Source organism: Bactrocera tryoni, chromosome 1 (genome assembly GCF_016617805.1).
Source record: "Bactrocera tryoni isolate S06 chromosome 1, CSIRO_BtryS06_freeze2, whole genome shotgun sequence".
Classification (NCBI taxonomy): domain Eukaryota; kingdom Metazoa; phylum Arthropoda; class Insecta; order Diptera; family Tephritidae; genus Bactrocera; species Bactrocera tryoni.
Window position 1 is genome coordinate 69171378 of NC_052499.1, and position 25918 is coordinate 69197295.

At 37.0% G+C, this 25918-nt stretch overlaps 2 protein-coding genes across 2 annotated transcripts; both read right to left on the reverse strand.

Annotated features, from left to right (window-relative positions):
- Window positions 1–5606: 5606 nt before the first annotated feature.
- Window positions 5607–7574, reverse strand: LOC120774997 (protein yellow-like). The gene is made up of 6 exons (XM_040104963.1): window positions 7563–7574; window positions 7079–7299; window positions 6831–7015; window positions 6533–6760; window positions 5890–6411; window positions 5607–5813 (listed from the first exon to the last, which is right to left on the reverse strand). The coding sequence occupies exons 2-6, from the start codon at window positions 7284–7286 to the stop codon at window positions 5607–5609; spliced, it is 1350 nt and encodes a 449-aa protein (XP_039960897.1). The 5' UTR covers window positions 7287–7299; window positions 7563–7574.
- A 14117-nt stretch (window positions 7575–21691) lies between these two features.
- Window positions 21692–24399, reverse strand: LOC120766413 (protein yellow-like). Its single transcript, XM_040091865.1, has 6 exons — window positions 24302–24399; window positions 23412–23623; window positions 23163–23347; window positions 22865–23092; window positions 22222–22743; window positions 21692–22149 (listed from the first exon to the last, which is right to left on the reverse strand). Exons 2-6 carry the CDS (start codon window positions 23617–23619, stop codon window positions 21940–21942), a joined length of 1353 nt encoding a protein of 450 aa, XP_039947799.1. The 5' UTR covers window positions 23620–23623; window positions 24302–24399; the 3' UTR covers window positions 21692–21939.
- Window positions 24400–25918: the final 1519 nt, after the last annotated feature.

Here is a 25918-nt window from a genome sequence, read left to right on the forward strand (position 1 = left end):
CTCAAAGTAATTTTGATTCCTACTGCTGAATTGACAGTTTTTAGTCGGATACAAAATCTGGTTCGTTACAACATTCAGTCGGTTCCAAGTTAGTTTACTTTAACCGACCTGTATGAGCTCGATCGTTTGAATAAAATTAGAAAATCCCTTTGAGGGTATATAAAGTCAGAAGTATTAAGATTCCCCTTCCATCAGTGTTTGCTGCTACTTTTTGTTAGTATATTGTATACTTTTGAAATCAGATGACAACAGCTTATACTCTCCTAGATGTGAACTGATGTCTAGTGGAAATCAGCACACATTTATATATGGTTACTGCTTCACAAAGAAATTTATGCTTTACAATTTAAAGTATGTAATCAATTGTTTGAAGAAAATCACTTACTAATAAGTGCCAGGTGATATAGTTTTAACGAGTAGCAAACAGGAAATAGAAAATTTAACAGAAAATCAGAATTAAATGTAAGGTTGTTACATAATGCCATTGGAGATAATTGGATAGTAGGTAGCATAACAATTTATAGGGTTTTTTTATGTAGAAATATTTTGAAAAATCCTAAAGTTGCGGCGTAAATATATGCAAATATTCACTACTTGGATTTTTTTTTAATTTGCGTACGTGCGTTTACATTTCTGCTTTGAATAAATCTGTCACTGAGGCGTCATAAAAAGATATACGTAAGTTAAATGCGTCTTTCTCTCTAATGTTGCGTTTTCCGTCAACGACCGTTGATCGCAATGTAGCCTACGAGTACTAGTCGCACTGCTAACTACTAAATTTTGTAGTAAATTTCAATTTTCAATGAATGTTTTGGTTAACTGGGGCACACAACAATTCGTACAAAAGTAAGTAAATAATAATTTTAAAAATTCGGAAGTACCTTGAAGTGCTTATCAGAAAAAAAAGTAATGGCCGTATTAGCATTTAGAAAATATATTTCAAATTGAACAGTTTTAAAGTTTCCTGATTTCCAAGACTTTCAAAATTTCGTGATTTCGATTAGTCAGTTTTGAGTGGGGTTTTATATGTGAAAGGTTATTAATCCATAAGGAAATGCATTAATGTAAATGCCTAAGATAAGAACCCAAATTTTATTGTCACTTCACTTTGCTTTATGTAGTCGATATTTATAATCGCTCTGGGAATAATTTACTTTCTATATGACAGGTCAATTGAAAAGTCCCAACCTCATACATAGATGGCGCTACTAGAATTAAATCACTATATGTAACTCCATGTTAGCCCTAACCTTCAAAAGGCGCGTGTGTAAATTTGACAGCTGTCGGGTCATTAGTTTGCCAACTATATCATTTTAAGTGAAACGACTTTTGTTATTGTGAAAAAAATGGATAAAACGAAATTTCGGCGTTGATAAAATATTTCTTTTTGAATAGAAAAAATATAGTTGTAGCAAAAACTCGGCGTCAAGTTTCCGAACACTGTCCCAGTTAAATCAATCAATAAGGATTGATATGCTATGTTTAGAGGTGGTGAAATGAGCAGTGAAGAGGGTGCAGGCGAAACCCCAGAGATGTTTTTACCGATGAAAACAAAAAAAAGGTCCACAAAATAATTTTGCATGACCACTAAAGATATCAACTGAACGTGTCCATCATATTATTCACGAATATTGGTGTATGAGAAAGCTCTGCTCTAAAAAGTTGTTGTGGTGCGAATTCACTTCTGACCAAAAACACCAACGAGCTGATGATTCGAAGCAGTGTTTGGAGATGTAATAAACCAGAGTATTTAGGTCGATATGTGACAATGGATGAAACAAGGCTACATTATCAGATAAAAGTCCAATTGACAGCCATCCGATTGGACTGCACACTACGACCGCGCTTCAAAGCGTGTAAAAACGCAACAGTCGGCTGGTAATGTTATCGGAACCGTATTTTGGGATGCGTAATGAATAATTTTTATTGACTACCTCCTGAACAACGACTATTACATAGTGTTATTGACCGTTTGAAGGCAAAATCGCCTAAAAAGCAGAAAAGTGCTATTTTACCAATAAAATTCACTGTGTCACAAGTCAGTGAAAAAGGTGGCAAAAATCCATGAAGTGGGCTGCGAATTGCTTCTGCATGCATCCTATGCTCCAGATCTGACCCTAGTCACCAAGTGTAGTCGAGTTCTTCTCCTCCTGGTCTTCCCAACGAAGTGGAGGTCTTCCACTTTCTCTGCTTAACCCAGCGGGTACTGCGTCGAGTACTCTCAGAGCTGGAGTGTTTTCATCTCTTCGGAGATGAATACATTTCGTACAGCCCATAGTTCCATCGACTGCGATATTTGCCGTTGTCATTGCGAAAAAGACCATTAACCTTTCGAAGAACCCTTTTTCGAAAACTCGTAACGCCGACTCATCTGATTTTGTCATCGTTCATGCCTCTGAACCATACTGAATATAGCAATAGGTTCAAGAAGTCACACGATAGGGAGTCACCTTGTCTGAAACTTCGTTTAGTATCGAGCGGCTCCACGAGGTCCTTCCCGACCTTGACGGGGCTTTAGGTATTGCTAAATGTCAGTTTTCACAGGGTTGTGCGCTGGGCTTGGGAACCGCCACGTAAAAAAACACCTCCACTGAAAAGATCAAAATAGTCTCGCTGGACAGTTGGTTTTATTAAATAAAATAAAAATAACCTTATAACTAAACTTCATAGAATTGCATGAATGTAGGTACATACATATATAACATTCCAATGATTTTGTACGTTTGCTTATATTTGGTATATAGAATCGGCGCCGGTTTGATGGTTTACTGGTTTCCGACGATTTTCACCAATTTTCTACATTTTCTTTGATAACGATTGTGTAGTTTGATTAAAAATAAGAATATACATAAGTATGTACGTGTTTCCAAAGTAAATAAGATTTCGTAAGATCAACGGCTGCTTTGGAATCGAACGGAAAGTATTATTTTGCTCGATTGTTGAGGAAGCGCTAAATACAAATATACATAAGTATATACCTACTCTCTTACAAATTTTTCTCAGATTGCAAATGAAAAAAATTGAACTATAAAACCTTTTGAGCTTTTGTGGCCTTGGAATTGTTGCAAATGTTGTAGAAGTATTTTTAAAAGTCTATTTTATCACGAACACAAGTATTTGAAGGGCGAAAGCATTCCGTGAACGTCGTGAAATCATCGAAAACTTACGTCATGCGAGTTGTCCATCCAACTCAGCTAATAACGTTTACATCGTAAAAGTTAAAAAAAAAAAAACAAAGCTTTAAAATCGGCATGGTGGCATGAAAGAGAAAGCAGATCGACTCGATACATTTTGGTTAATGTGAAGCGCGTCAATGCTAGACACGTGCCAAAAGACCTTTCGTAAGTAGATGCCTGACGACGTAGTATGTATATTGCTTGAAGATCGCACATTTATCAAGCGCGTCACTACTGGCGACGAGACATGAGTTTATGAATGTGATGTCGAAACTGTCCAACAATCTGTCGAATGGAGGTTTAGAAAATGAACCGAAGTCGGAAAAAACAAATAGCCAAAGGTACTGAAGGCTATCCAATTTGATTCCATATAACTGTAAAATATCTCCTGATGTTCAAGAATATATTTATTTATATAAATATTATATGTACCGAATACGAGACGTTTTATTCTTATTATTCTCTCGCTATTTGTTTGCTTACTAACTTATAATGCCGCCTCGTTGAGTACTGTAGAGCTCTTTAAATTGGAGTGTAAGTGTCTTCCTAAGTCTTGTAGTTAAAAAAATGCTTTCTTTTTATTAAATTTCTTCAAAACTGATACCTATGAAAATTGTATTTTTTTGCACTGTTTTTCGTTTTGGTAAATTATCCGTTGTTGTCCCAGTTTAACGTGCAAAAACGAGATCAACTGTAATTGCATTTTAAGAAATTTTAGCGAAACCGGCCGACCTATCGTTGAAAAAGTCGATGAAATCATGGAAAACATTGACTAGGGCCGTCACCGTCAACAATGACATCGAAGGAACTTAACATTCATCATAAAATGGTTTTGAACCATTTAAAAAAGGTTGGCTACAAACAGAAACTCGTTGCTTGGGTATCACATGAATTGTCTGTGAATAATTTAATTGACTGAGTTAACATCTGCGATTCCTTGATGAAACGAAATTGCTGAAGCGAATGGTAACTGGAGACGAAAAGTGCGAAGAAGATTATGTTCCAAGCGTGGTGAAGCTGAACAAATAATCGCAAAGCCAGGTTATGCTGAGTGTTTGGTGGGATTGGAAAGGAATATGCCACTATGCTAGACCACACACATCTTTGTTGACTCGGACAAAATGAGAGAGCTTGGCTGGAAAGTTTTGATGCATCCACCATATAGCCCTGACCTTGCACTATCGAACACTTATTTGTTTCGGTCAATGCAGAACTCCCTTAATGAAGTAAAGTTGGCTTCAAGAGAAGTTTGATTAGAAATAAGAAAAGACATTTTCCACTACCCAATATACTTGTATATATATATAACCATATATCTATCTCGGTTACGTTTAGGTGATACATACTACCGTTAGGTGAACAAAACTGTTCAAGAGTATAAACAAGTATATGAATAACCCGTGCGCAAAAATGCTGTTGACCAGTGTTATTTGTTTAATAACTCTGGTCGTGGTAATCTCGTTATGTGCGCATTTCTTTTCAAATTGCCGCGAAGCGCCCGTATGCTATATGTTTGCTTTATAAGTGTACAAGTTGTCGAACAGACCATCTTTATCTTTATGGTTATGTTATCCCAAGGAGGACAGGAAAAAATATCTTGAACATAACCACTGAATTAATGACCGCAAACACTTTTATTGCCGATGGCACTCGGAGATGACAGTGCAAGAGTAAATAATAAATAATATTATTTTATTTATGTACTTGTATATGTATAGCTCGGGAGAAGAAAATATAAAATACAAAGTAATACATATATAGTATGTATCTACATCATGTGGATTTTTGCAAAAACCGATGGCATTTATTATATATTTTATGAGCATTAAACTGACATTAGAGGCATAAAATAACTCTGAAATATTGGCGTGTATACATATTAACTCTACGCGCGAGTCATTCGCCAGTTACTAGTCGAAATTCTCGAACGAGTTATCGGAAATCAAACTCAATGGATAGATCATCTGAGACTTAGTCGCGTCCAAAATTTAAAAGAGATAATCTTCAGAAAATAAATGCTAAAGAATGTTCTTTCGAATGATAATAAAGATGCCTCATTAAACTTGAAGTTTCTATGTTTTTTCTTTAAAAAAGTTGGGAACCTCTAAATGGATCACTCTATATTTTCATTCAATAGCAAATTTGTTTCATTGTTAGACCAAACACTTTTCAAACTATTTTATATATGTAAGTGTGCATAATATTAACTTTTATTGATATTCAATAATATAATATAAATAACTGGAGTGCTAATAAATGTGCTGGAATTCGAAAATTCTACTTTGTGCTGACAAAATGTCTATCGTGCTTTCCGATAAATTGTTATAAGGTGCATATATGTATAAAAATACGTATGATTATTGTGCAGTAATTTTCAATAAAAGGTTTCCAAAATGCCAAAATTGACCAAGCGTTTGCAAAATGTGAAGATCATTTATTCACTCTAAGATTCATATGAGGAGGACCCTGCATCACTTTGAGATTCATCTGAGCTGGACCCTGTCTCATTCTGAGATCCATCTGAGGAGGACCCTGCCTGAATTTATTTGAGGTGGACACCTTCTGTATGTCATCAAGAGGTCGACGCAAAAGGCGGAAGTTAACTTCATTGAAATTTAAAGTGCCTCTGGCGATTTTCTGAGGATTACCAAAAAATTAGCGATAGAATCTAGTGCTAACTGTGGAACTGAACTTTAAACAAGCAGTGACTCACCTGAAAACGATTCGACGTCATCCATAATTCCTCAATGCCGGCTTTGTTTTTGTGCACCTTCATGCCGCTTACAAACTCAATCAGTTTCGGGTCTGCTGGTATATCTAACTCAGTTTTTGGTGTGTACGGCTTATTCGGACTCCAACGAGTCAACTTGATTGGATTGAATGTAACAAAGTAGAGATTGTTTTGACTGTCCATCGCCTGAGCGGCACATGAGCTGCTACGTTCTCCTGTTTTACGAAAAGCATGCGTCACGGCTTCCACATCCTCCTCAAAAATGGTACGGTTGTTTATGACGCTCAACGGCACTGAATACTCGTTTATAGAAGCTAATGGGTGGAAATAAAGCTTTTTTCCATCACTGGCCAAACCAAACATACCATCCATTAGAATGAATTTCTCATTGGCAATTGTGTGTAAGCCTTGATCAGGATCGGGATACATAAATCTATTCTCGACACGCCAAGCAGCATCCAATTCCAAGTCATAAACAACCAGACCATGAAACGTGACATCGGCCTTAAATGATTTATTAGTACAGGAAAAAAAGCGAGAAAAATGATAAGCATAACAGTTAATAAAGAGTCAATAGCAACTAACTACGTCAGTAGAAAGTTTGAGGAGCATTCATCTTACGTACCACATATACTTTTACTTTGCTACAGCTACCTTTTGGCGGAGGATCGCTCACAAGAGCTATTGGTGTAATGAAAAGTGAAGCGACATCTACGTATATGCTTGGATCGAAAACATAACGATGGGACAAGGTATCGGTGTTCAAATCGATGACGAGTAGCTGTGGCGGACAATGTTGAATGTCGCCGATAACGCCCGTATCGACTACGATCATTTGATTACACTCCGTTATCTACAAGTTGGTTAAAAGAGTGAAAATATTAAATACACCCACTTAAGCACCTAGCTAAACGGAAACCTACCGACACACGGAATACTGAGGTAATTTTTTCACAACTACTGCCATTTGAATTGTGCCAACTGTAGTCGGGATATGGCAGAAGTACTGGTCCATTCTCCTCAGTTTTGTCAGTCACCACCGCCAAAGTATACGGAATGCCTGTGGTGAATCTGGGTGTTGTCGTAAATACACGTTTTCCCTTTTTCGCTAAAGAGTGTGTGGAAAATGATATGATTTTGTTATGGTTATTTATGTTGACACATTACTTACAGTGGTAATCGACCGCCACATCGATGGGTGTTGCATTTTCAGGTACTAAGTTATCATTGTCGATTGCGTCTTGACGATCTTCCTTCGTAGCGAAGCCATAGACAACTTGCTTCCACTCATAAAGAACCTCCACCTTGCGTATTTTAGCGCTGAGTGTGGCGTGCGGCGTTAGTGCCAATATCAGAGTAACGAAGAATGCTCTCCACATAATGCTGGTTCGGCTTGTGAAATTTCGAAAATGAATGAATAGCCTTTATAACGTACGTCTACTAATTTGTTGATGGACTGAAAGAAGAATTCAAATAGAACTATGAGAACGCTAAATAATCCCAACTAATGTAAACATTTTTTGCATTAATTTTGAGACATTTAGTACTCTCGAATCGACAGTTCTTGATCGGATAAATACAAGAGTCCGAAGAAATTGTTCAGCTGCTGTTGAAAACGAAGTTAATGTTTGTTCCTGTTTTATTTGCAAACTTACCCCAAAAGAACTTTAAAGATCCGAAATCAATGGTGTATTGACACGATAATTTCAACCGTTTCGAGAGCTTTAAGCGTGTGTTTGTGAATTGCCGTACGGCAATTTTAAATTTAGCTAAAACTATTTAATTTCAGAAGTATTAAGATTCTGTTCTAGCATTTTTTTTTGCTATGTTTTTTAGGATATTCTATATTTTTTAGAGAATTGTTGTCAACTGCTTATGTCTTCCTAGAAGTTGACTGATGTTTTGTGGGAATTAGCACACTTTTATATATGGTTCTTTTTTCACAGTGAAATTTATTCACATCTATTTTAAGTTCAAGTGAAGGCACGTTTTCCCCTTAAATATGTAATAAATTGTTTGAAGAAAATCACGGTTTAACGAGTAACAGAAAATTTTAATTTTAATTGAAAATCAATATTAACTATAACATTGTTATATATTGCCATAGGAGATAATTGTATTATATAAAAGGTGAACCATTTCGAGGTTCCCTGGCCGTGGCGACGTATCAGATGGTTGTTGGTCATCCGTTGAGTCCAATTTTCGATGAATCGTTCGAGCATAACACGCGTGATGTTTTACTCCAAGGCCTGAACCGAAGCGGTATTGTCCATTTAAGACTTTACATTTCCAAAGAGGAAAAAGTCAAACGGTGTAATATCACACGATCTTGGCGGCCAACCGACCGGCCCGAAACGTGAAATTTTCTGCTCACCGGAATGTTCTCTCATTAAATCCACTGATTAGTGCGATGTGTGTGAAGTGGTGCCGTCTTTTTGAAACCAAATGGCGCCGAGAGCAAGATGTTTGATTTCAGGCATCAAATAGTCGGTTATCATGGCCGATGATTCCACCGGTCCACAAGCCAAATCAAGCTGTTGTTTTTTCTAAACGAAATTGCGGCTCTTGAATTTCGTCAGTGTTCACGAATCCTAAGATATCTGAATGGCAGAGATGTACAATTTTTTTGGTTGGCTAGCCTATGTCCGAATTTTTGGTGAACGTTCTACAGTCTAGAGTGACGTGCAATATTTATGGCCTGTTGTTATTGCTTACAATATCCCAGAAAGTTTCGTTTAAACTCAGCGATGGTTTATTGAGATTAAGTTACTTTGGTCAGTGATGGATATTATGTGGTCAATGGGGCTGATATGAAAACTTGTCGGGACTGAGCAGAAGGGTTGGCAAGAGTAAATAAAAATGATTTTATTTATTAATTAACTTAGGTTGCGATATGAAAAGTAAAAGATTGTGGTATAATATTTTGTTCTCTTCCGAACTATCGATTCACTCTTAGCTATTTAACCGTACCGTTACGGCATCTATTCGGTTTGAAAAAATGGGATCAAGGCGGGATCAAGAGCGAGGCATAAACGTGTTGATATTCTATTATTGAATTAACATTACATTAAAGGTTTAATAAGTAACATTCTGTGGTATTGGTAAGTCAATAACTAATTGATAATTTATAATGCATGTTACCATTCTAAATGGTGGAGAGCGTGGATATTGTTATCAACTCTTGTTTCAGACTACCAGACCACTGTACCATTATTAAAGCAGAAGTGGCAACCATTCAGGAAGCAGCAGATGTACTTCTACGAATTGCGGCTTCTTTTAAGGAAGTATGCATCCACTCCGATAGCGAAGGCTACCCTTGACCTGTATAGCCTTGAGTTCGCTGACATCAAGCTCAAAGCTAGTAAAGAGTGTCTGACCTTATCAACAGCAGCATCAAGCTACTTCCATATTAAACTTGTTTGGGTTGCCTGGCCACAGCGGAATGGTCAGAAATTGTAAAGTCGATAAGTTTTCAAGAAAAGGCAAATTCCATTAAGTTAGGCACGAGCAAGGGTTACCGTGTCTTCGTGTATTGGGGTGCTGGACTTATGGGCTTCGCGCGAGCTCATTAAGTGTTGCTCAGCAATCTGCTGCTGTAGGGTTGCGATAGCTTTCTAGCGCAGAGTGGAAAGTAAAAGCTCTATTAAACTGTTAGCTCTTATCAAGGCTCATATTACCACAATAATAGGCGTCCTATTTAAATACTGTCCTATTGGCACTCAAAGGTTTTGTAGGATGTAACTTGTTAAAATTGCAAGAAGAGATAGAAACATCTAAGCACTTTCCATCCATTGTCCGGCTTTCACCAGATTGGGGTTGCAGCATTGGCTGGAATTGATATGAGCCGCCTCAATAAACTTGTGTCGGGCTCAAGGTATTTTATCGTTATTCGAATGTCTTTTTGATGTCTGTTCGTCTGTCTGTACGAATCAGCCCTTTCGTCTTTTGAGATATCGATCTGAAATTTTGCACACGTCCTTTCTGTTCAAGAAGCTACTAATTTCTTGGAATATAGGAATAGGGGTGTCCGATGTGTAGGGTTTGTAGGGCCTACAAACAGGGACTCATTGCATGCTGGACATATATTTGATATGTCGGGGTCGATTATGGAAAACAGAAGTTTAATCTGCTACAGTATTCAGAACGTAGCTGCGCAAGGATCACTCTCGATTCTCGCGACAACTCGAGCTCATCGTCTGCAGTGGGTAATGGTTTGGCTCCAAGTACGCCATTCACTAAGAGGGAGTCGGTGAAGGTGTTTATGGCTTGGAAGTTTCGAGATGTAAAAGTTAAAGAGCAATGGGGAGAAGGCACCACTCAGCGGAACACCTTGTTTAATTTTTCTCAATTTAGAGTTTTTACCTCGAAACAGTACGGATGATTGTCGACCGCTCAGATAGACTATAGTCCTCCTATTTAGTTTTGGAAGTAGCGTAGATTTTATAATGTTCTCAAAAAGCGTTGTGTGGTTGACTGTGTCCAATACTACGAGAATCGTCCTCTTGCAAGGTGATTTTCGGTTGAAGCTATGAACTATCTGGGCGTTTATGACGCTAAGTGCTGTGGTGGTGCTGTGCACTTTTCGGAAGCCATGCTGGTGGTTTGCTAGACTCAGGTATTGTGTGAAGGTTGGGACTAGCAAGGCCTTTACTATTGGGTAGAGGAGAGTTATCGGATGATAAGACTCCCCTTTGTTGGCGGGTTTCATAGCTTTTAGTATTGGGTCCACTTTTCAGATTTTCCACAAATCTGATATGTGAAGATGGGTCAGCGATAGGTTGAGGACCTTGATGAGGAAGCTTACTGTCGTGAAACGTATTTGCTATAGCATCAGCATGTTAATTCCATCAGGACCAATGGATTTGGACAATTTTGCATTGTTGATAACATTCTGAACCTGTTCATCAGTGAAAGTAACTGTTACGCAGTTTTTTGGCATTTTGGTAAGCTTTAGAATAAGATTGTCATTTATTTTCCGTGATGAGGTGCCTAGTTATCAGTAGTAATCTCAAATTGTGAACTAATAGTAAATTAAAATTGTTTCTTTTCTGTTTTTGTTATCATAACTGTTCAGTCAATCAGTAAATTTGTCAATAACATTTTCCAACGTCTCTGCCATTATTACACTTCCCAGAAAAGCATTTGTGTACTAAAATTTTGCTAAAATTTGTTGACCACGCATTACTATGATTTTTTTTATAATTACATTACAGTTAACTTAAGTGAAAACGTCTTTCCTTATTTTTTTTCTGCTTAAAAAATACGCATCCGGGTGAAACCAGAAAGACAAAAACCGTCAAACTGTCAAAGAAGCATTAAGCGAAGATTAACAATCAATCTGAGGCAACGCATAAATCTCTCCTAAGAAGATACTAAAAAGCAAATATGCCAAAACTCGTCACGTATTTGGATGCCTTATAAATTATAAGCACTTAGGAAGAAAATTCTTTTGTTAATGCTTTCCTTAAGTTGCAAAATGCGTAGGCTGATATTGAAGTACGTTGGCACGTAGTTACAATGTTTTTAGGCTAAATAGGAAGTTATCGGAAGAGTAATGGCACGTGACGTAGCAAGCTAAAAGCTAGGGTGCGAAGTGTTGAAGGGCGCGTCAGATTCAAAAAAGATGTTCTTGCTTCATCCAAATTTCTTTCAGGCAAACAGTTAAAAGGAAACATACAAATACAAAGAAAACTTGGGTGAACTCTGAGTGAAAGACACATTATAACCATTTAAAAACATTTGACTTCTTTATTTACGTTTGGAAATTTTGTTAGCAATACTATCAAATACTCACTTACAAGGCAATCTGTGAAGATGCGGAAACCCTTCGAACAGCAGATGGTAATTGTAACTGATCATGAAGTAAGGGTATGCATAAACTTTTCAAAGCTATCTTCAAATAAAAGATAATGCGTTGACAAATAAAAAGGGAAACCATCAAGAAGCCATGCGACAACTGTTGAAGGCAGCGAGTGGCATTCATTCAAGGCAAACTCGGAGAAATGTTAAGTAGAGCAATAGTGCTAAAGAAGGTATGTGGGAGTCTCTTTTGATAAAACGACAACCTTACAAGGGACAACAACACAAAAAAAAGCAAGTCCACAAAGAAGCAAAGGGAACGCAAACTAAACAGAAAGAAAACAAGACAAGAACTTGAAACTCTAACAGCTATGACCTTCCCGAAGCAGCTGTTTTCACAAACAACCATGTAACCAATTCGCCGCGATTGAGCGCATTGTTAGTACCACTAGAGCACTGTTGCCTGCTCTGGTGCGATTTGTCTTTGCTCATGGTATGCGGTCTTTTATTTACTCATGAATTGGTTTTAGCTTCTCTCACTGTCGTGTTTGTAGTAGCGGCGAATTGTGGCAAGAGAGCGCAATTAATAACAGTATGGCAACGCTGTGGGTGCTCAGTAAACTCAGTTGATAGAGAAAAGTGAACACAATTTACAACAAAAACTGGTTTGTTTATGTTTCCGCTGATTCTTATCAGCGGCTGCCGCATTGCGATTTTCTCAGCTGAACTCATTTTGGGCATCAGCGTTTGCGTCGCCGTTCGACAACGCTGCTGCGTTCGATTAACAGCGGCAGAAGCAGTAGCAGCGACGGTGACAGCTTCGACAGCAGAATTCGCAGCAGCAAAGCAGACGTCCACTGGCGGCGCATGAATGGCGTTTAGCCCTTTTGCCTCTGTTACCGGTAATGTGCACGTTATTCGGTTGCAAAACATTTCGATGTATTAATAGAAGAGGAAGAAGTAGAGAACTTCTACTTTGAATTCTCTTCGGACATTACTCATTCGCCGTGTTGTACAATTTTAAAGCGACCACACAACTTGCTGGCTAAATTTATTTTAATGTACGAGTACAAATACTAATTTATTATATTTACAGCTGTGAAGTATAAAAAATTTGAAATTACATGCAGAAGTGTTCAAAACAGGAAAAAGTGAATTTTGAAAATATTTAGAATATTATCGGTTTTGGAAAATAAATTTCAAATTGGACTTAATTTTTTTAAAAACTTTTTTAGTATCAAAAGTTTTACAGTTATAAATAATTAAATAATAATAAATATATATATATATATTACATACATACATATAAATGTACATATACATATGTATATATGTACATACATATATATACATGTACATATATAGCAACTGCCAATGGGGATGACATGATATTGATAGCACGTGGCGGCCATGTGTGTTTACAGATTTGTGTCAAATTTTCTTAGTGTGCTCAGCAAAACTTGTCATTTCATCATGTCTGCTTACATTTAAGTTAGGTTAGTTTAGGTAGTGGGGTTGATCCAAAATCGTTGAATCTCACTTGGACAGAAATTCGTACTTTGTGTTACCCAAAAACTCGTAAAAGAGTTCTAATGATAAACGTATTAAGGCGGTTAATGTCTATCTCAGAAACCTTGCTGGGTTCGCCTTAGATGTGTCGACCAAAATATTACAATCTTAGTGTGGAAGAAGTTGGGCAAGATGATGACCTCTTACGGCTCGCTCCGGTCCAGAAGCTTGACCAGCGCTTACTTAGCTTACTGGCGGTTCAATGGTTCAACGCCAGAACGCAAACAGACATTGGAGGACCAACCCAACTCTAGTGGAATGATATTGAGGAAATGTTGCTCTCCCTAGCCAGCTCATCGGCTTTGCAATTTCAGACGATTCTGTTGCCTATGAGGTCATGTACTCCTGGACTAGTTTTGAGCAGACAGTCAGCAAGCTATTACAGCCACTCGGCAGTGAGAGCGAAAACACACTTCTCTGAAGAAGGTTGCACTCTGCAACCGTATATCGATTGTTGCCTTAATGGCAGGCACCTCCGCTTAAAAGCCGGTATAATGATTTGGAAATCTGAAAGCTCCAAACAGAAGACTCCACCATCTATTCTCGCTTTTAGCTTCAATCCGTCCGTGAAACGCTTACCGCACCTTCCTTTCAACGGCTTCGCCCCGTCTTAAACCCCTCGGAAGTGTGTGAGTCGTGAAGAAACCGTCAAGAGAAGGTTTTTGCGGAGTCGTGATCTAGCGTGCTCAGAGCTCCTCATATAACCAGTTTCCCTAAGTCTAATAGCAGCCTTAGCCGCCAGCAGCTACCAGCTATGTCTACAGGTGCAACGTGTAGAATACAATTTAATTTAATTTTTGGGTTGTCTTTAGCGCACAAAACGTGGCAATTAGGACCTCTATTTGAAAATGCTCCAGTTGCTTAGCTAGTGTGATTCTTCCAAGAGACTTCTACCACAGAACGACCCCATAAGCATTATTGGCTTAACTATGGTTTCATAGTCAGAGCTTGGAAATTGACCAAAATTATTACGCAAATTCACATTCTCCGGTATCTACTTACTGTAAGAGATCTGCGCGCACAAAATTATCATCTCAGATGAGCCCCATTTCTGGCTTAAGGGCTTCGTTAACCAACAAAATTCTCACTACTGGGGTGAGCCAAATCTTCGTTGGGCAGGAAATGCCGGTACTATCAATATTAATGTTGACTTATTTTCAAAAAGGGTGGTGCATCTTCTCATGTTTCACGCTTAACATGGACATATTGCGTGCAAAGTTTGGTGATTCCTTAATTTTGCGAAATGACTCATTCAAAATCAAGCCTCTAGATTATGTGCTCTTGGTGTACTAAGTCAAAGGCTTAAGCCAATTATTTATCAACAATTGAGGAGCTTGAAGACAACATTCAGCGCACTATGCCGAAATTCCAGTAGAATATCGGAGTAAACTGGTAGAGATATGTAAACGTTACCATGGTGACAATTTGATCAACTTTTTGCTGAATTCATGTAAAATCATATGCATATTACGAAAAACAATAAATTTAAATAGTTAGTTTTTAAAACCCAAGGGTTTTTTGCATTCAATTTCCTACAAAATTGATCAATTTCAAGAAGCTGGAAGTTTTGAATTTTTCTATCTGATAATAAGATAGAGATATGTATAAGACTATAAGGTTTGGAGAGGTTTTGTTAGAAGTGTCTATGAACCTATTTTTCAGAGTACCGAAGAGCGAAGAACTTATACTCGTATTTTTTGTTCCTCTCTAATATGTGTATATACTCGTATATATCTTTATCTATGTGTTACACAGTGCAAAATAATGTGAATGGCTTTAATTTACGAGGAAAACTAATGCATTTTGAATGTGAGCTTGCTGAATATTTGTTGTACAGCAACAATCGATTTATTTCTGCTGAAATTCCACTCGCAAGCTGATAACGTATGTTTATTTTCAAACTTAATTTGGTAACCAAGTTATTGATTAATTATGTAAGCATATACTTGTATACATGCATATTTCAAAGCGATTAAGATGCAGTATTTACTATACGAAATTACATATGTGTAAGTACATGTAGATATTCTTAAATTGCAATTTAGACACATAGTTCCTTCAAGTCAAGTCTCTCAAGTGTCACAATGTCATCAAGCAATTTGTCATTTAATTAAATTCCCAAACACTTACACACAATTACAGATGTTTGGCTGTTGAGTGTTTGTTTGTTAGTGTGTAACTAACCGCTGCTCACAGTCATGCCATTGGGTCTCGTGGTTTGACACTTGGTTGACAGATTTGTGGCCACAGCATGATAATGTTGACATTGTGGTCCAGAATTTCGGCTTCTAACACTTGTGTTTGACCAACTATGTGTGAGTGTATGCAAACAGTATTGCCACTTTGTGTGCGAAAGAGGTGATAGTACCTACCAGTTCATATCTACCAGTTAATTTCCGCATTCGCAATACATCGTTGGGAGATAATGTGCAGTGCTCCAATAAAACTAATACAAAGATTTTCTAAATTTAAACTTCCGGTTGGCTTTAAAACGTATTATCGGTCATTACGTAACACATCCTCAGAAAAGACATAGTGCAAGTGAGCATGACCACCTGCTTATTTTCACTCGGTCTTTCTTTTTCGGTATACGTCAAACCACTAACGAGTTCTGTTGCATTTTATGGTTAAATCTTTTATGAAACTGCTGTCATTTACAGCCAATTGGGTAATAATTGTTGCGTAATTTGTTGGCATTTACTTCGCTTAATTGCCATTAAAAAGAGAAGATGAGGCAAACGAAGAAAACAAAAGATATTTCAGCGAAAACCAGACAGAAGGAATAGAACAGTTAGTGATTTTTATTTTGCTTTTCACAGTTTCATTTTATTTACTTTCGGTTTTGCATTTTGTTTTGTTTCAAAAACTTCTTTTGGATACAGCAATTTATTTTTGGCCTATTGCCTTAATACGTGCGTTCATTCCGTTGCGGTTGTAGCCTTAACATAAAACTAAATTAAAAGAAAAACCAAAAAACGAGGTCAAGAAAAAGTAAGGAAAAGCTAAGTTCCGGCATAACCGAACATTTTGTGGTTTTGTAACTTGCAAGGCTTAAGGGGCAATACCAGTGTAACCCATGAAAAATTAAGCGATTTTCGTGAATTTTTTTTAAAGGACTCAATCTAATGTTTAAAAATTTTTTGAACATGAAAAAATATATTTTCCGCTATATTTTAAGTTTTGTTTTTTTTAATATTGAAAAATAACGGATTTATGTGCTGTCTTCAGCGGTGGCAAAAAAAAAGTTCCCCAACTGATAACATGATTCCGGCCAAATGAGTAACTGAAACAAGAAAATTCAAAAAGGTTATTAAAATCGAAGATATTTCCTATACAATAATTGTAAAAATATCCAAAATTAACAAAATGGCGTAGTTAAGAAAAAAGTATCGTTTTTTTTAGGTAAAAATGGTCGTTTTTTAATTCTAAATTGACAATTTTCAACCAATCAAAAAGAACGTAAGTCATTGTAGAGTAAATATATGCAAGCGATAGCTCAATTGAGCTATGATGTCAGCAATTTCGAAAAATGTCGTTTCGAGAAAAAGGTGTTTAAAGATTTATATCTGCGAACGGTCGCTCTTTAGACCGCTGCCATCGATTTTTTGAAATTGTCACACTGGTATAGCCCATTAAAGCCAAGGAAGTACCTTCCAGTACATAAGGCTTGTTAGTTATATGGGGCCTAAAAAGAGTTCTCATCCGATTTTATTCATTCTAATCACAAACATGCACTCTTATAAGAAAAACACAATTTTATTAAGATAACTAAAATATTGGTCGGCATATGCGGTATAAAGTCACCCGGAAAGTTAAAAAATCTTTATATTAGGTATACCGGCGTTAATGCCGCACAAACATACTACTATCAGAAAATAATTCTCTATACATTTCAATTATATATCTCACACATTGACAGATATTTTCGGTAAAAGGTCAATTATAAGAACTGGGTCCACATATTCAATTCCTAGTGGCAAAAATGGTTTGTTCGATTTACGCAATTTTTAGTCATAAGATGGCATACCTCAAATGCTCTACTCGTGCAATGTTTTATATTAGTTTATTCTTGTATACTATTCTATATTTTCTTTGTATACTAGCTCTATAAGTAGGCGTGGCTGTAGTCCGATTTCACACAATTTCCACTCTAACATAGGGATATCCGTAGAATGTTATACAACCCAATTTGGTTGTACTCGGTTTGGGCGGGTTTCGAGATATGTGTTTTCAACTAAAAGTGGACCATTAAAGGCCTCTGCTTGTAATAAAAATAATATATTTAAAAATTTAATGTTTAGCCAATCGAAATGTCATGCTAGAAAAAATATAAAATTTTCTCGCTAGCGGTATTTCAAAATATCAATTATTGTCATTTAGTCCAAACTCACACTCACAACTTATCATAATGCTTGTCATAAAAATTATTTTTGTATTATATACAGAAATGAGCTTACGTAATTACAATTCTCAACACTTGGATTACTCACAACGTGTCATAAAATAATCGTAAATCATAAAATCATAAATTTTTGTACTAGTTTAAAAAATTGGTTGTTGGATTGCATACTAAAATAAGTTTACGCAAATACAACTCTGAACGCTACGGATCGTTATAGCCTATAACTTTATGAGGCAATGTGAAACCCCTAACTATGTTTTCGGTTCGTTATAAATTTATGACACTATATGAAAGCTCTAACTAAATGCTATAGAGTAATTGCTGTACAAGGTTCCATTTAATGAGATAGTCTCAATAAAGAATATTATTCTTTATTTATTATTTTTATATTCGAAAGTGAATTTTTAAAATTTTTATACTTCCTTGAAATTTTGAGGGGGCAGATTTCCGGCATAAAAAGGATAACATATTATACTTACATCTGTATATGTTTACAAGTATCCATATACTCACATAATTAAATAAATTACCTTGAAGCGTACCCTTTTTATAATTTGAACTAAATATTTATTTCATCCAACAGCATTTGCCTTTGCTCTTCAATTGAATTACCAAGTTGCTAACGAGGAAAACAAAGCTCAACTGAAATTATGAAAACCTAAATGAATTGTAATGCATACAAATATTACTGCAATATTTTAGACGAAAAGTTGAGTAAGCTACTCGACGGTGAAGGGCAGCTTGCTCGAGTTCTCGATAAAAGTGTTGGTGTGTGCTTATTTCCTTCTACTGTGCTAAACATTTTGACGCAAATTTGCAATTACATATCAATTATGTTTTATCTGTTATAAACGGGTGTCTTAAGGAAATTTGTAAGTTAGTTAGTTTAGGTTGTTTTCATTGTTTCAATAACGAAATTGGTTTCATCGCAAGCATTTGTGTTAATCCACCAGCGATTTCTGACTTATTTTCCGGTAAGTGACGAAAAGCAATAAATAAATGCTAATTAAGAAAGTCGGAAGCAAAATTTCGATTATGAATTTGCGATTTGTTGAAACTTTTGATTCCCTTGCACTTGAAAGAGGGAAGTAAAGGTCGCTCGTTGCGAGTTGTAAATTTAATGCATGAGTGACCGAGTTGTATTGCGAAATATGACAACGATATTATTTCAGCTTCTAAGTATGGTTAGATGTACTTAAGGGAGTGAGATTGCGAGGGGAATTATATAGAAACACAGTATTAAAATGCGATTAAAAAATCCACGACAAATTTGAGTACTTTCAATATCAATTTGATTCAATCATTTACACTCTGGGGGTTTCCGTTGTTGATTTTCGGAAGTAGTCTCTCAGTTTTTGAGCTATCGATCTGAAATATTGCAAAAGCTCTTTTGCTTCCAAGGTGCTGCTCATTTGTCGGAACTCGCGATATCGGTCCGATCGGAATCAATACTTTTACGGCAAACTTTTCCATTAGTGGAGATATCTTCACGAAATTTTCGTATAAGTGAAAGGTATTGTATCTTCGTTGTTTCTGTTTTTACCATAAAATGGAAGGAGAATGCTCCTACGTAAACAAGCTCTTTACCTTTAATTTAAATCGTATCTAAATTAACTTTGGAAAATAACGGACATTCATAAAGTATATAAGTTAAATTGGATTAGTCTGGTAGGCCAATGAGCCACGAAGCTAAATACCCTTCACAGGTGCATTTCTGTTAGTAACTATGTGTTCAGTTTGTATGGAAGCTACATATATGCCATAGTAATCCGTTCTGAACAATTTTTTGGAGATTATATTGTTACCTTTAGCAGTAATCCATTCCAAATTTCGTGAAGATACCACGTCCAGTGCGAAAGTTTTCCATACAAGCTCTTGATTCCGATCGTTCAGATTGTATGGCAGCAATATGCTATAGTGCTCCGATATCGGCAGTTCCGACAAATAAGCAGCTTCTTGAAGATAAAATGACGTTTGCAAAATTTCAAAACGATATCTTAAAAACTGAGGGGCTAGTTCGTATATATACAGACAGATAGACGGACAGACAGACCCACTTGGCTAAATCGACTCAGCTCGACATACTGATCATTTATATATATACTTTATACGGTCTCCGACGCTTCCTTTGGGTGTTACAAACTTAATATACCTTGTTCAGGGTTTAAAGATCAAGCTCAGCTGAAATAAAGAGCCAAGCAAAGAAGCTTGAGTTTTTATTGCACCAAAACTATATGGGGGTTAAGGGACGTATTAGCGCGATGCAACCCTGTTTGGACATACAGACATACCATTGTCAGAGAAGGATTATCCCTTAATTTCAATTATATATATCTGACATTGACCGACATTTTCGATCAAAAATCAATTATAGATACTGGGGTCCAAATATTCGGTACCTATTGGCTTGTAAACTTTCAGTTGGATTTGAACGATATTTGGTCTAGAAGTGGCGTACACTATGGGCATTAGTCGTGCAAAGTTTTATCACGTTATAATAATTGCTTATTGATTTGTGTACAGGAAAGTGGAAGAATCAAGATAATTTAAAGTTGTGCTTTATGAGAAGCAGGCATGGTTGTTGTTCGATTTCGCCCAATTTCGCTCTGTGAGATGAAAGTTTGTGAATAATGCCATGTGCTTAATTTCGTCGAAATCGGTGGGTCGGGTTCTGGGATATCACCAAAAAGTAGACGGTGCTATGCTTATCGTTCAATTTTCATACCCTATTAAGCGCTCTCATACCATCTCGGAGGTAAAATTTATTGTCTCTGGCGTATTTAGTTATTGATTTTTTGCGCGTTTAGTAGTTTTTAACAGTACCCATATGTGGGGAGTGAGCGGAGTTATCTTCTGATTTCATCCAATTTCACACTGTCGTATTAGTTCTTATTATACTTGTGCAGGGCGAATTTGGTTATTGTAACTTTTTTGGTGTAGGACATATGTATGTATTTCAAACTTTTTTTGTTACTTACGAAAATATCAAAAAAGTCGACAAAGTAATTTTGGATGATCGTAAAGTGAAGTGGTTCGGATAGCAGGCACTCCAAAGATATTAACTGAACGATGGAGGTTTAAAAATGAGCCGAAGCTGAAGCCGAGAAAAAACAAAATTAGCTAAAGGTACTGAAGGCTATCCAATTTGATCAGATATAACTGTAAAATATTTTCTGACATTCAAGAATATATTTATTTATATAAATATTATATGTACCGAATATGAGACGTTTTATTGTTACTATTCTCTCGCTATTTCCAAGCATTGAAGGCGTCACGGAAGGCATTCTCCGGAATAGCATTGAGAGCCGAGGTGGACGCTGCTTGGATCCCATCTGTCGTCTCAAAATGTTTGCCTTTCATCGGCCTTTTCAGGCAAGGAAACAAAAAAAGTCCAGGGGCTACATCTGGTCTATAGGGCGGCTGCGTTGGGATGCCGGCCTTGCACCACTCACAGAACACGACGCGCGAAATTGTTTGTCCTGACTGTCCAGGTGCTCGGAGACATCGGGCAAGCAGCTCGTTTGTTAGCTAGGAACGAAGTACAGTCACGGCGGAAGAAAATCAGTCCTATTACTTTTCGGACAAACAATCTCTTGAACATTGCCACTGAATTAATGCACCGCAAACACTTTTTCGCCGATGACACTCGGAGATGACAGTGCAAGAGCAAATAATAAATAATATTCTTTCATTTATGTACTTGTATATATGTATAGCTCGGGAGAAGAAAATATAAAATACAAAGTAATTTATACATAAACATATAGTATGTATATACATAATGTTGATTCTCGCAAGAACCGTTGGCATTTATTACATATTTTATGAGCATTGAACTGACATTAGAGGAATATAATAACTCTGAAATAATGGAACATGTGTACATATTAAGAACTCGCGCGAGGCATTCGCCAGCTATCAGTCGAAATAATCGAACGAGTCATCGAAAATCGGAATCAACGGATCGACCATCTAAGACGTTACAGCGGCCAACATTTGAAAGAGATAATCTTCAGAAAATAAATGCGGAAGAATATTAACTTTTATTGGTATCCATTAATACAATATAGTTGGAGTGCTAATAAATGTGCTTGAATTCGAAAACTCTACTTTGTGCTTACAAAATCTCCATCGAGCTTTCTGCTAAATGGTTATAAGGTGCATATATAATACTACTTATGATTACTGTGCAGTAATTTTCAACAAAAGGTTTTCACAATACCATAATTGACCAAGCGTTTGCAAAATGTGAAGATCAGTTAGTCACTCTGAGATTCATTTGAGGAGGACCCTGAATTACTTTGAGATTCATCTGAGGAGGACCCTGACTCGCTATGAGATTCATCTGAGGAGGACACTGACACGCTATGAGATTTATCTGAGTTAGACACTTTCTGTATGTCATCAAGAGGTCGACGCAAAAGGCGGAAGTTAACTTCATTGAAATCTAAAGTGCCTCTGGAGATTTTCTGCGGATTACCGAAACATTAGCAGTAAACCCTAACAAAAACAGAGACATACTTATACAATCAATGACTTACCTGAAAACGATTCGACGTCATCCATAATTCCTCAATGCCGGCTTTGTTTTTGTGCACCTTCATGCCGCTTACAAACTCAATCAGTTTCGGGTCTGCTGGTATATCTAACTCAGTTTTAGGTGTGTACGGCTTATTCGGACTCCAACGAGTCAACTTGATTGGATTGAATGTAACAAAGTAGAGATTGTTTTGACTGTCCATCGCATGAGCGGCACATGAGCTGCTACGTTCTCCCACCCGACGAAAAGCATACGGCACGGCTTCCACATTCTCCTCAAATACGGTACGGTTGTTTATGACGCTCAGCGGCACCGAATACTCGTTTATAGAGGCTAATGGATGGAAGTAGAGCTTTTTTCCATCACTGGCCAAATCAAATATGCCATCCATTTGAATGAATTTCTCATCGGCAATTGTGTGTAAGCCTTGATCAGGATCGGGATACATAAATCTATTCTCGACACGCCAAGCTGCATCCAATTCCGAGTCATAAACAACCAGACCATGAAACGTGACATCGGCCTTCAATGATTTATTAGTACAGGAAAAAAGGCGAGAAAAATGATAAGCATAAGAGTTAATAAAGAGTCAATAGCAACTAACTACGTGAGTAGAAAGTTTGAGGAGCATTCATCTTACGTACCACATATACTTTTACTTTGCTACAGCTACCTTTTGGCGGAGGATCGCTTACAATAGCTATTGGTGCAATGAAAAGTGAAGCGACATCTACGTATATGCTTGGATCGAAAACATAACGATGTGACAAGGTATCGGTGTTTAAATCGATGACGAGTAGCTGTGGCGGACAATGTTGAACGTCGCCGATAACGCCCGTATCGACTACGATCATTTGATTACACTCAGTTATCTACAAGTTGGTTAAAGGAGTGAAAATATTAAATACACCCCCTTAAGCACCAAGCTAAACAGAAACTTACCGCCACACGGAATACTGAAGTAATTTTTTCACAACTACTGCCATTTGAATTGTGCCAACTGTAGTCGGGATATGGCATCAGTACTGGTCCATTCTCCTCAGTTTTGTCAGTCACCACCGCCAAAGTATACGGAATGCCTGTGGTGAATCTGGGAGTTGTCGTAAAGACACGTTTTCCCTTTTTCGCTAAAGTGAGTGTGGAAAAATGATGTGATTTTGTTATGGTTATTTAAGTTGACTTATTACTTACAGTGGTAATCGACCGCCACATCGATGGGTGTTGCATTTTCAGGTACTAAGTTATCATTGTCGATTGCATCTTGAAGATCTTCCTCCGTAGCGAAGCCATATACCATTTGTTTCCACTCATAAAGAACCTCCACCTTGCGTAGTTTAGCGCTGAGTATGGCGTGCGGCGTTAGAGCCAATATCAGAGTAACGAAGAATGCTCTCCACATAATGCTGGTTTAGTTCGTGAAATTTCGAAAAATTAATGAATAACCTTTATAACGGACGTCCACCAACAAAATAGTAGATGGACTGTAAGGAAACTTCAAAAAGAGCTATGAGAACCTTAAATAATCCCAACTATTCTAAAAACTACCTAATTTCTTTAGCAACTACTTATTTACTTTCTTTCAAATTGAACATGTGTTGTATTTGTAATTCTCATTGCTTATTATTATGTCACAAGACAGGTATTTCGGAATAATAATATAAATTATTTATTATTACACATATTCTATTTTAACCTTCCCGAGTCAAACATTGTCAAAATATGTAATTTTGAGACACACTTCACACACTTACTAGAGTTCGTTTCAATGCCGAGTCGATTCGAAAGTAGGTTAATTAATCCTTTCTCTAAAAGTAATATCCGTTGAACTTATAAGGTACGGCCGATATTAGACAACTATAGCAAATAGTCGGAATCAAATGTTTGTATGTAACACATTATCATTTGACGATATATTTTTGCATAGGTAAGGCAACAATGCAATCTTCGAAGAAATAATATATAGCTGACAAACAAATTGAGCTTTCGAAGTTCATATTAAGAACCTTTCGTATTTTTGAAGCGTTTTATAGCTTCGATTCAATCAAAGTTAAAGTGTGTTCTGGTTTCATTTGCAAGCTTACCCCTAATGAACTTTTAAGATCCCAAATCAATGGTGAGCCTATTGACACAATAATTTTCACCGTTTCGAAAGTTTTAAGCGTGTATTTCTGAATTGCTGTAGAAGTTGACTGATGTTCTGTAGAATTTAGCACACCTTTATATATTGTTCTTTTTTCACAGTGAAATTTATTCATTAACAGTACATCCGTTTCAAATTTAAGTGAAGGCACGATTTTTCCTTAAATATGTAATAAATTGTTTGAAGAAAATCACTTACTAATAAATGCCAGGTGATAACGGTTTAACGAGTAAAAGAAAATTTCAATTTTAGTGGAAAATTAAAATTAACTATAACATTGTTATATATTGCCATAGGAGATAATTGTATTATATAAAAGGTGAACCATTTCGAGGTTCTTTAATTTTTTAAAGAAAAAACACAGAAACTTCAAATTTAATGGTGAATGTGTTTTTATCATTCGAATGAACATTCTTTGGCATTTACTTTTTAAAGATTATCTGTTAGATAGTCTATCTGTTGAGGACGAATGACACGCGCTTTGATCCCAGGCCTGTTTCGAAGCGGGTTTGTTCGACTTTAGACTTTACATATCCCCATAGGAAAAAGTCTAACGATGTGATGTCACACGATCTTGGTGCCCAATTGACCGGTCCAAAACGTGAAATTATCTACTTACCGAAGTGTTATCTCAATAAATCCACTGATTGATCCCTTGTGCGGGAAGTGATTGTTTACATACATATTAAGCCAGAAATGGGTCCAAAATTTAGCTCGAAAATGTCGGATCGTTTCGGAACTTTTCAAGAGAACATAAATCGAAGCGATGTCAGTTGGGAAGGTCGAGCGGCTTTAGTTTTGCACAATCTGTATTTTGTACTCTTTCAATTTAAGATTTCGGCGTATAATGCGCCAAGTCGTTCCCTACGTCTGCGAAGTTCGCCGAATCGACTCTCCACGGTCTTGGTGGACACTCTCATATACAGCTGCTATATTTTCTTCACTGCTTGCTGGACGTGATCTATTTGGTGGGATATTATCCGATGATGAACGCTGAGTCTTAATATGCGTGATGGTGTTACCAAGACAATGCTCAGTAGGCCGATTAAGTGGACCATTAGTTGAGCGCGAAACACATTCTTTGTGGAATGTGAATTTTCGTAATAAATTTGAAGGATTTTTAAACATTGTTTTGGCGTAAGTCTTTCCAAGATGAAATACTACGCGTAATCTGTCAAAAAATGCAATTAAAAAAAGGACCTCTACTTGGATCACCCGTTAGATGCAAGAATATTTGTGCTTTAACTTATTTCCTGCTTTCTGCCACTTTAATGGCTTTTGAACAATTTGCAGTGGTTGATATCTAGAGGCAGAAATATGGTCCTCGTCGTCTGACTGAGTAGTCGTGCGTGGGAGTGAAGACGTTTGGGCAGCAACCATATAAAATCAATCCGAGGCATTAAGCAGAAGCATAAGCCTGTACAGCTGGCATCAAGCATCTACCATCCAACGACAGTCAACCATGGCACGCAAAACCTGTGGTCCGTCAGTGAATATGTATGATAAATGATGACGATGATTCGCGTGTTAAAAACAAAAATGAATCCATTCGTAACGA

Excerpts from the sequence above, each read along its gene's own strand:
- LOC120774997 (XM_040104963.1), bottom strand. The coding sequence starts at position 7,286 with ATGTGGAGAGCATTCTTCGTTACTCTGATATTGGCACTAACGCCGCAC. Across the intron at positions 7,016-7,078 it reads TGTGGCGGTCGATTACCACT|CGAAAAAGGGAAAACGTGTA; the intron begins GTAAGTAATGTG and ends CACACTCTTTAG. Across the intron at positions 6,412-6,532 it reads GCAAAGTAAAAGTATATGTG|GCCGATGTCACGTTTCATGG; the intron begins GTACGTAAGATG and ends AAATCATTTAAG.
- LOC120766413 (XM_040091865.1), bottom strand. The coding sequence starts at position 23,619 with ATGTGGAGAGCATTCTTCGTTACTCTGATATTGGCTCTAACGCCGCAC. Across the intron at positions 23,348-23,411 it reads TGTGGCGGTCGATTACCACT|CGAAAAAGGGAAAACGTGTC; the intron begins GTAAGTAATAAG and ends CACTCACTTTAG. Across the intron at positions 22,150-22,221 it reads TGACGTCGAATCGTTTTCAG|AAAATCTCCAGAGGCACTTT; the intron begins GTAAGTCATTGA and ends GGTAATCCGCAG.